The sequence below is a fragment of the Octodon degus genome, unplaced genomic scaffold (genome assembly GCF_000260255.1).
Source record: "Octodon degus isolate 3935 unplaced genomic scaffold, OctDeg1.0 scaffold00182, whole genome shotgun sequence".
Taxonomy (NCBI): Eukaryota; Metazoa; Chordata; class Mammalia; order Rodentia; family Octodontidae; genus Octodon; species Octodon degus.
The window spans coordinates 4,033,595-4,044,499 of NW_004524758.1; the positions used below are offsets into that span (position 1 = coordinate 4,033,595).

General features: G+C 39.4%; 1 protein-coding gene across 7 annotated transcripts in view; it reads left to right on the top strand.

The window, feature by feature from the left end:
* Positions 1–10,905, top strand: part of LOC101591612 (beta-galactosidase-1-like protein 2) — a 99,655-nt gene that overhangs the window by 43,034 nt on the left and 45,716 nt on the right. For all 7 annotated transcript variants that reach the window (XM_023703823.1, XM_023703824.1, XM_023703825.1 and 4 more), the window contains 3 exons: positions 3,635–3,727; positions 7,665–7,746; positions 9,510–9,574. In XM_023703823.1, coding sequence (XP_023559591.1) covers positions 3,635–3,727; positions 7,665–7,746; positions 9,510–9,574 — 240 coding nt within the window. The remainder of the gene's footprint in view (positions 1–3,634; positions 3,728–7,664; positions 7,747–9,509; positions 9,575–10,905) is intronic.

Genomic DNA, 10,905 nt, shown 5'->3' on the forward strand with positions numbered 1-10,905 from the left:
CATGGAGACTGCTGGCCTCCCCAGAGGCCTCCACAAAGAGACACAGCAGTGGAGGGGAGCAGTGAACATGAGGGACTGCACTGGCTGGCAGTGGGAATCTGGCCTCCACAGAGTCCCACCGCTCCTATGATCCAAGCCCCAACCTCTTAAGTTAAAAAAAAAAAAAAAAAGCAGTGGGAAAGTGTGTGGATATGGTTGCTCCACTTTTTCTTGAAGCTTTGCCTTCAGTGGATGAGCATCTGGCCACAACTGTCTCCTGAGCGCTGTCTAACTGCCTGGAATATTTATAACTAACTTAGTTGTCTGCCATAGAAATTTGGCTCCTAACTACATGAATATCCCAGGGTTAGAGTAAAGGGAGTCATTAAGCCTCCTGAACATAAATCAGTGTGCCCTTCAGGAGGTAAGAGAGATGGCCTTTTATAGAAACCATCATGGAGTGATAGGATAGCCATAGCCATGTGTGGAAAGTTAAACTTATGACTAGCGTTAGAAAATTATGGTGAATGATCAGTGAAATGATTTATTTTATTAAAAGAGTCATCTGCATATTCAAAATTGTTAGGATAGATATACAGCTACTTTCTTTTAATTCAATGAATAGAAAGAGTTGTTCTAATAGTGTTTGTGGGCAGATTATCATGTCTGCATCTTGTATTATGAGTAACCACTAAGAAGACAACAATATGCAATGTATTAATTATTGAAAACTGTCCTACTAATAGGTTTTGAAACTCTCTCATTGCTGTTTCTCAATAAAATTATTAAAAAATGACTCATTACTATTAGTTCTCAAAATACTGCCTTCTGCTTTGGACACGCTAATCTCACTGTCCTTACCATTTTTTGAAGGAGTTCTAGAAGTTCTCTTTCATGAATATGTTCAGTTTTGCTGTCATGGCTGCCTCAGTGTCCTGAAATGATTTAAAACATTTACTTTTTATGGTCCTTTTGGCTTTGGGGAAGATGCAGGAGTTGTCCTGCGCCAGATCTGGTAAATCAGGTGGGTTAAGGACACACTGTGATAAGCTCTCTTTCTCCTGAATGGCACTTGGCAGCAGCATTCACCAGATTTTGATTACACCTAGGTGACGACACTCATAAAATAGGACTTCCAGAATGCTTCAGTGATGAGAATAGTGGAATAAGTGCATTCAAAGTGAGGGAAGTATTTTGAGGGGTAATTAATGGCAATATGTTTTTTAAAAAATAATTTTATTGAGAAATAGCAATGAGACAGTTTCAAATCCGATTACTAGCACAGTTTCAATAATGAATACATTGCATGTTGTTGTCTTAGTGGTTATTCATTGTGCAAGATGCAGACCTGGTATCCTGTCCACAAACACTATTAGAACAAACCTCTCTATTCATTGAATTAAGATAAGGTAGCTGCATATCTATCCTAACTACTTTGAATATACAGATACAAAATGGTCATTCATTTGTACCCCCTTCTTTGTTTAGTTTTGTCAGGGAAGGGTGGCAATGTGTTCTTTTACTATAATACTTAAAATTTTAAAAGTCCTCACTATATATTTTGATCACCCCTTATAAATTAATTAACATTATAAAATTAAAATTCAGTTTCTCAATCATTAACCACTTTTCAAGTGTTCAGTAGCCATGAGTGACTAGTTGCTGCTATCTGGGACTGTAGAAATACAGAACTTTTTGTTATTGTGTAAAATTCAATTGGGCATTGCTGGATTTGAGTGCTTACACCATTTTTAATTGAAGACTTTTAAGTCTTGGAACTCCTATCTGGAAAACTAAATGAATAGTCAGAAAGCTGCTTAGTGAGCATGAGGCCTGGCCCTTAGGAGGTTGCGATGTCCAGAAAGCACTACACGGTGTCTTCTTATTGGTGCCTTTTTACTACTGAGTACCCTTCCTTCAGATCCCTCCATTGTATTCATCTGATTCAGGATCTCACGCTTCAGTTAACTTCAGGCACTGTGAACTCTGGACCTCTTCCCTTTACTTTTCTGTGGTTTAGTCTTCTGAAGTCTGTGGGGACTCAATGTCTTGGTGTGCCCCAGGGAGAAATGGTGACAGGAATAAGGAAAAAGATAAGAGACAAGAGCTGGGTTCAGGTGGAGGTCTGTTTGCCTGATTGGTAAGAGCAACAGTAGGGGCATTTATTTATCCCTTTGGAAAGCTAGTATCAGGAGACCCATAGCTGCCTAGACACTAATAGCCACAATTGACCGGCAGGATGTTTTTCTCAAGACTGAGGTACCTTGACTGTCTTAGGCACTCTGGCCTTGTCCTGCCCTTCTAGGTATGATCAATTTCCAATTTCAGTGGCTCCCAACAGAATTCCTCATTGGAAGATAAGGGAGAAGAAAGAAGCAAGCTTTGAAAAACTCAATCTTTGTCAGCAGGGTATATGTCATTTAGAAATTTAAAGCCTCTTTTTCTTCCCTATCATGTTTACTTTGGCAGAAAAAACCAATAAGAAGGGAAAATATGCTGATATTTTGCAAAAGGAGTAGTTTAGTGGGCCAAAGTGGATATGATTTGGTGCAGAGTGGGGACTAATAGAGAACCATGAATAGCATCAACATTACTAGTGGGTGGGGTGGGAGGAGCTCATACAGGAGAACAACAAAAAGTAACCAGAGGTGCTAGCTCCATTGGGAGGGAACCTGCTACAGAAGACACACTCAGTGACAGGGAAGGAAGGCTCCAAGCATGAAGAAAGTCCTAAGTGTTGAATGTGCGGTGAAAGAGGTTCAATGAAGACTAAAACCTCCTGCTTGAATTTAGCAAAGAGAAGGTCAATGTTAGTAGTTTAGGTGGATTGGAAAAAGCAAAAGTAAGATCACAGTGAGTAAAGGAGTAAATGAAGCTATGTCAAGATTGAAGGAAGAAATACATCACAACATTTGGCTTTGAAGATGAAGAGGTCAAGAGGGTGGTAACTGGAGGGAGATATGGTCTAGGGAAGTTATTACATATGTATGTATGTGGTATAGGGTCTCACACGGCTTGGACTCATAGTAAGCCTCCTGTCTCAGCCTCCCCAGTGCTGGTATTATAGGCATGAGCCCCCTTGCCCAGTCTCAGGCAAGGTGACTAGCTAGCTCAGTGCACCCAGGGGCAGGACTGGCATGGCTGGGGATCAAACCCTGCTCCTTGCGCTTGCCTAAGCAAGTGCTTATTCTGTGGAGCTATCTTGCTGGCCCTTTTAACATAAAGCCTGAAGTCAATTTAAAGGAGGATGATAAGTGGTCAATAAAGAAAGGTGAAGATACAGAAGGCAGAGTGAATTCTCTAAAGAGCATAGTCTCAGATGAGATCAAGCCTCCAGGAGGTGAGATGACCCTTAGAAAGGACAGCGGACTCTAGCCATTGAGCCATGCTAAACAGAGATTGGTTGTGGGAGCTTGAGGCCTCATGCTTGATGCACTGAATTTGGGAAGTAATAATGGGAGTTATGGCAAAGGTAGGATCCTAAGTCTTTAACTTCCCCAAAGTGACCACTAACTGCTGAGTTAAATTGCTTGAACTGTGGTGAACATGCGGTTGTGTTCAGGAATGTGTCGTTTTTGTGTGTGTGCTCAATAAGTTCAGAGAATCCAGTGTTTCCCACCAGCAACCTGATAGACTCTTCTCTCCTGGCCTCCAGTATAGCAAGGGAGGCCCCATCATTGCTGTACAGATTGAGAATGAATATGGGTCCTATCATCAAGATAGAAAATACATGTCATTTATAAAAAAGGTAAGTGTGCCTTTAATGTCCCTGTGTGCATACCCTTTGCTCAGCTTGCTCGTGGGGCAGACATTCCTGGTACAGTTTGCATGGAGCTGTGAGATGTAGAGGTAGATAAGGGCGGTTACATTTTTTCACTGTTTACATTCTAGACAGAGAGCTATAAATTACCCTCACAACTCTTAATATGAGAGTGATGTTAAGATAACTTTCTTTTCTCTGAATAGTTATCTCCTTTTGATGTTGCATAATACATGCTTTTCCATCCTGGTTTCAACTTTCCTTATCCATATATTCTTTCTTAAAGTAGTATATAATTAGAATTTATTTTGTTACTTATTACGAGAATTCTTGTTTTATAAATGTGCTACACATTTGTTGATATAGTTACATTTAAATCTACTGTCTTGGGCTGGTGAGATGGCTCAGTGGTCTAAAGCACCTACTTAGAACAAGCTAAGCTAAGCAAAACACAGGGACCGCGGTTCAATCCCCCAGTACCCCCTGGTGGGCTGAGCTGGCCACACACACACACACACACACACACACACACAATAAATAAATATTTTAAAAAAATCTACTGTCTTGCTGTTTTCTTTTGGTTTGTCCTACCTGTTCTTTGGTTCTTCTCTTCCTTCTTGTGACTGAATATATTTTATTATTTTTGTTTTATGCTTACTAGCTTGCCACATATTCTCACTACTCTTTTGGTGTTTGACATGCAGATAAAAATTTTCATATTTGAATTATTAACATCTGAATTAACATATTTACCAATTTCAGGAGAAAGCAAGTACCTTAAAACAGTTAAACTATATTTCTTCTCATTTTAGGTATTATTGTTATAATTTGTTTTAATTCTACTTATTTATGCATGTATCCCTCAAGACACTATTTATGTTTGTTGCAAAGGTAATTGTCATTTATGTTACACAAATAATTTATTTTCTGTTGCCCCTCCTGTATCTATGAACTTTTGTCTCTATTACTTTTTCTATCTTTAATGCTTCCTTTGTTTCAGGAATTCTAGTAGTAAACTGTTGTTTGTCTAAAAATATACCTCAGACGCTTTTACTCTATGAAGAGTTATTTGCATTGTGTTTTTTTTTTTGTAACAACCATTGTTTCTACTAAGAAGTTAGGCATCAGTAAATTTATTGTTCCTTTGAAGGTAAAATTTCTTTTGTCTTCTAGATGCTTTAATGTTTTTTTTCTTAGGATATTTGGTTTCCACAAATTTTACTAAGATATGTGGGTGTGAGGTTCTTTCTGCTTATCCACTGAAATTTTTTTGCACTCTTTAGTTTGTGTCTTGCAGTGTTAAATCAGTTTTGCAAAATTCTTAGACGGGGGTTGTTACACACAACTGTAATTTCAGTACTCGGGGAGGCTGAGGTAGGATTACAAATTTAAGACCATCCTGGAAATTTAGTGACTTAGTGAGATCCTGTCTCAAAAAGGATGGTTTACTTCACTGATTTTTTTCTTCAGCTTTGTCTAATATGATATTGAACTCTAATTTCCTAGTTTCAGTTATTTTAACTTTTTGTTCTAAAATTTTATTCTTTTATTGTTTCTATTTATTCACCAACATTTTTTCAGTTTTTCTTTAATTTCCTTTTTTTCTTTGGTGGAACCGGGGATTGAACTCAGGTCCTTGTGCTTCCCAGGTAAGCACTTATTCTACTGAGCTATCTCCTGGGTCCCTTTCTTTAATTTCTTGAACATATTAATTAGACATCTATTTCAGAATTGACACCTAATAAACCTAATAGATGATTCCATAGGAATCTGTTTCTGTGATTCTTCTTTTGGTTTCTGTAAATCACTACCTTACGGTCAACCTAATAATGTTTTTTAGTGCTAGATATTTATTTATGTGGACATTGACCTCAATTGAGGCCGTTGGTAACTCCCAGAGGGTTCGTTTTGCTCCTTGCATGATTTGTCAGTGGTTTGAAACTGAGCATCTATCCTTGTGAGAACTGGTCTAATTCCTACTCAACTTTGTTTCTAGGGATTCATCTTTTAGGTCTAGTGGAAAATCTGGGGTTCATCATAATCCCTCACCAGGATAATACCAAAACTATAGTTTCTTTTTAATTTTTAAAGTTTTATGTATACATGTTAAATTTTTATTTTTATTCTTTGGATACAGGATCTCACTACATAGTTCAGACTCATAATGATCCTCCTGTCTCAGCGTCCCCATTTGAATTACAGGTGTGCACCACCATGTTTGGTTTTGGTGGCTGCAAGGTGCATCTGTGGTTCCAGGATTGGCATAGCATGCAACACTGTACCAGGGATTGAACTTGGGACCTTGCACCTGCCAGGAAGGAGCTTAGACTTCTGAACTGTCACCCAGCCCTGTTTTTTTATTTTATGAGAAAAAGTAAAATAGAATTTTATAACAAGATGATAGGAGAATAATAATACTTAATGTACTGCATATTGTTATCTTTAAAGTAGTGACTCAGTATAAGATATGAGCATACAAAATCTCATCAAAATAAGTGCAAACCTTTCTTTCTTATGAATTAAGAGACACTAATAGTATAACTAATTTGCATTTTTCTGTTTTCCCTTCCGTCCTTTCCTCTTTTTCCAATCATAGCTCCTTTCCCCTTTTTAATAATTTCTTCTCATTTCACAATATCTCTTGCACATTTTAGACCTTATTTACTCTTTAAGTTTCTCATATGAGGGAGGCAGTGCAGTGCCAAGCTATAGTTATTTTTCCCCCATGTCTTGTAAAATGGCTGGAAGCCCTGATCAGCGTTTCAGACTCTCAGCTGATACTTTAGGAATCAGCCTGCATTGCCTCACAGGAAATACGGTGCTGAATCTCAGCTTCTCTTCCTTTTATGATTGGAACTCCTCAGGGTCTACTCTTATATACCCTGTATTTCCCAATGAGGTTTTTTTTGTTTGTTTGTGTTTTTTTTGTTTTTTTTGTTTTTTTTTTTTTTTTTTGCGGAACTGGGGATTGAACTCAGGCCCTTGTGCTTGCAAGGCAAATGCTTATTCTACTGAGCTATCTCCCTGGCCCCTCCCAATAAGTCTTCAGGAAATTTTTAGTCCATTGTGATGAGCTGTAATTAGAAGAAAAGCTCATTGGATATAAAAGCAGTCCTTCATCCTTAGAGATAGACTCTATGTCGCTCCATATAAGTTGTGAACCATGAATGTTGGTTTGTCCAGCTTAGCCTCAAGAGGAAACACTACCATTGTCTTCATTCTCAAGTCTTCTAGTTTGGATATGTTCTATGACCACCTGACACTAAACTGTGTTGAACTGGGGTCAGAGATGAAATGCTTCTCAAGGACCTGTGTACATTTGGGTACATTTTTAGCTTTTCTTAGTAAGCATGGCTGCAGGTTCAGTATTTTATCCCTGGTTTAGATAAGGTGTGCGGCCCTTTCTCTCCATCTTTGATTTAGAATCCCCTGGAGTTGTTTCTAGATAGTGTAAGAACATTAAGGACTCATGCAGCAAAAAGTGTGATGTGGATGGACTAAGTTACAACTTGCCTGCCCTCAGCATTGACTGAAGGAGAACAATGATGTGTGTGTGGGGGTTTTCTAAGTAAGTACTGTGAATATAGCCCACTGAAGAGTGTGACAGTGTAGACAGCTGTGTTTGTCTTAAGCTGTTTGGAGAAAATCCAGAATTCACATCCTTGAGGGAAAGCAATATATTAGATGGATTTCCACAATCCCATTGCCTCTTCCATAGAGCTGTAACTATTACTTGTGACTTTGGTCTTGCTGAGTAACTGTGACAGAGATGATAGATATTTTTGCCCTAACTTCCTACTTATAAGTTGTTGGATAGAAACTATACTAGTATTCTCTAGTATTTTTAATGCCATATTTTTTTTCAGGCGGAGGCAATCCTATGGGACCAGAAACAGTCCTTTTAACTCTCTCAATTTCTTTCTAGGCACTACAGAGAAGAAAGATCAAGGAACTGCTTATAACTGCAGATAAAGGACTAGAATTGAGACAAGGACACTTAAAAAATGGTAATTTTTGTTTTACTTCTTTCCTCCAGGTATCTAGTCAGAAAGTATAGATGGCTACTGCTGGTTTGTCTTTGCTGTGTCCTGTAGGAGGCCCATGGCCTTTAAGTAGAAGTCAAAACCTGTGGCCACAAATGAGTTAGGAAGCTAGACCCGCCTTGCTGCCCCACCAGCTGTGACATGCAATCAGTAATAGTGTGGAAGTTTTATTCTATCCTCCTCAACCCCTTGGTGCTCCAGAAGAGGGTCTGGCTGGGCCCAGAGTGAAGGTTTTCTCCACTGCTGCCAACTGAGTGACAGGAGTGCTTAAGGGGTCAGAGAAACAGTACTACCATCAAACCAGACCCAGGGCTCCTGGGGTAACCAGCACAGGTAACAAAAGCAGTGGGGTCTCAGTGTAGCTTAGGGGTCAAGCCTGGCTTGCACAAAGCCCTAGGCCAATTCTCATCAATGGAAAAATATAAATAACTAAGAAAAAAGTAAAAGAGCTATAAAAATAAGTAATGGAGTAAGATTGAAGGCAGGAAACAAATTGATTTGCAGGAAAATGGATAAAGGTAACCTGCAGACAAATGGAGACAGAGAAGGACTAGGAATGTAGCTTGTTAGTAGAGTGCTTACCTAGTATATGAGACTCTGGGTTCCATCATGGTATTGAAAAAAATGAACAAGTATGTGCCTTGTGGAATTCTTTAATTCAAGACGTCTTGCCATGTGTTTCTCCTCCACTGTCATCTCCTCTGGGCTTTTTGCTGGCTGTTCCCTCCCATCGTGGGGGATCCAAGTCAGAGTTCTGCATTAATAGTCAGGGGCTGGGGCCAGAGATAGCTCAGCAGTCTAGGCGCCTGCCTGACAAGCTCAAGGACCTAGGTTTGATCCCTGGTACTGCATGTGGTGCTGGCCCTGCCCCAGGTGCCCTGCCCCAGGTACCCTGAATTGGCCACTGAGACTGGGTGTGGGGGTGCACGCCTGCATTCCAGCTCTGGGGAGGCTAAAACAGGAAGATCACTACAAGTCTGAGCTTTTCAGTGAGACTCTGTACCAAATACATAAAATTAAGAAACAAAACAAAATAGGGTCTGAGGGTATAGCCCAGCGATAATACATATGTTTTGCATGTGTGATCACAGAGCTACCCTGAGACCCCACTGCTTTTGTTACCTGTGTTTTTTACCCCAGGAGCCCTGGGTCTGGTTTGATGGTAGTACTGTTTCTCTGACCCTCAAGCGTTCCTGTCACTCAGTTGGCAGCAGTGGAGAAAACCTTCACTCTGGGCCCAGCCAGACCCTCCTCTGGGGCACCAAGGGGTTGAGGAGGATAAAGTAAACCTTCTGCAACATTACTGCTCTGGACATCAGAACCAGTGGGGCAGCAAGGCAGGTCCAGCTTTCTATAGGCTTTGGATCTATCAAACAAAGCAGGGGTAGGCAGCTTATGGTCCTGGGCTTAATTTCTGCATTTGGCCTTCCTCTACCCATTAACATCATGTGGTTGTTTTCAGCACTCTTTTTGTGTCTTTGCAGTATTCATTATTAATGCTAAGTAAAGGGGCATTTTTTTTAAAGGGGCATTTTTGATAGCCCTTTTTATTCTCCATGTGTGGTTGCAAGTGTCCAGCTGATCACATGCTCTTGTTTGTCAGTTAAGGGCAGTGTCTGATGTGTGCATGTGCAGGAGGTAAAGAATCCCAGCTCTGCACCCTTTTCTGACCCTGCCTTGTTGAGATCAGAGCGGGACTTGGCACAGATTCTCCTTTCTCTCTGCAGTGCTGGCCACTCTTCACCTGAAGGATATACAGAAGAAAAGTTATGAAGACCTCTTTAGAATGCAGGTAGGTCATTTAAGAGATGAGGGCTGTCTGGATTCTTATGTAACCCTGGACCACTCTAAGAACTGAGTTGCTGGGGGGAATTCTCAGCAGTGATTAGTTCAGTGACAATTGTTTTTAAGTTTAAGTTTATTGGTGCATTTTAGGTGTTCATAATGATCACATTCATCATAGGGAATTTGCACCTGTCATGAATATCTTTTTTTTTTTTTTTTTGGTGGAACCAGGGATTGAACTCAGATCCTTGCATTTGCCAGTCAAGTGCTTATCCTACTGAGCCATCTCCCCAGCCCCCTTTTTTTTTTTTGGGCAGAACTGGGGATTGAACTCAGACCCTTGTGCTTGCCAGGCAAGACTCCTCTTTTTTTTCCATTCCCATCCTCTCCCTTCAGATACCCTGATCACCACTCACAAAGCTTTGTTTTCATTTAATCCTTATTTTCTCATTTTTTCTTTCCCTTTCTTCCTTTCCTTCTCCATAGTTCTCTTATCTTTTCCAATAGTTTCCAATTTCCTTTCCAATTATACATATATATATATACATATATATATATATATATATATATATTTTGAAGGGGAGTATAAAATAGTATTAAAATAGAAAAATTACAAATGATGTAGAATTTCTCTAAAAATAATGAGATTTTGACAGTATTTGTTATATTGTGTAGTGTTGTCTTCAAGTTAGTTGTTTGGATTACCAGATATGTACATGTAAAATTGGAAGAAGAAAGAAAGAATGAAGTTAACTAAAAATGTAACTTTTGTATCTGACAAGATCAGTCAAATCCCCTCAGGATTTAATTTGGTCTTAACCATCCAGCAAAATATAACCATGAGGTATAAAAAGTAACACCATATTAATATGCTGAGCTGTAAAAGGCTCAAGTCAACAACCTCTGACAATTGCCAGTTCTGCTGATAACCCACTGCTATTATGGACTATTGGACTATATTGGAATATTTTGCTGAATTCAAGTGCCTACAATATTTGAACTGGCATCAAGTATGAAAAGGTCTTTTAAAGACTTCTTCAAATACAGCTTCTCTAACAGCAGTGAAACACCCATCTCTGACAAAACAAAGCAAAAAAGGGGGATACAAATGAAGGATTATTCTGTAGTGAAAAAAATATATGTATATACAAAATAGGATAGATATATAGCTACTTCCTCTTAGTTCGATGAGAAGAAAGATTTGGTTTTTTTTCTTTTTTTTAAATGTTTATTTATTTATTTAGTGTGTGTGTGTGTGTGTATGTGTGTGTGTGGCCAGCTCAGCCCACCAGGGGGCGGGGCTGGCTGGCATGTGGTGCTGGGGGATTGAACCGTGGT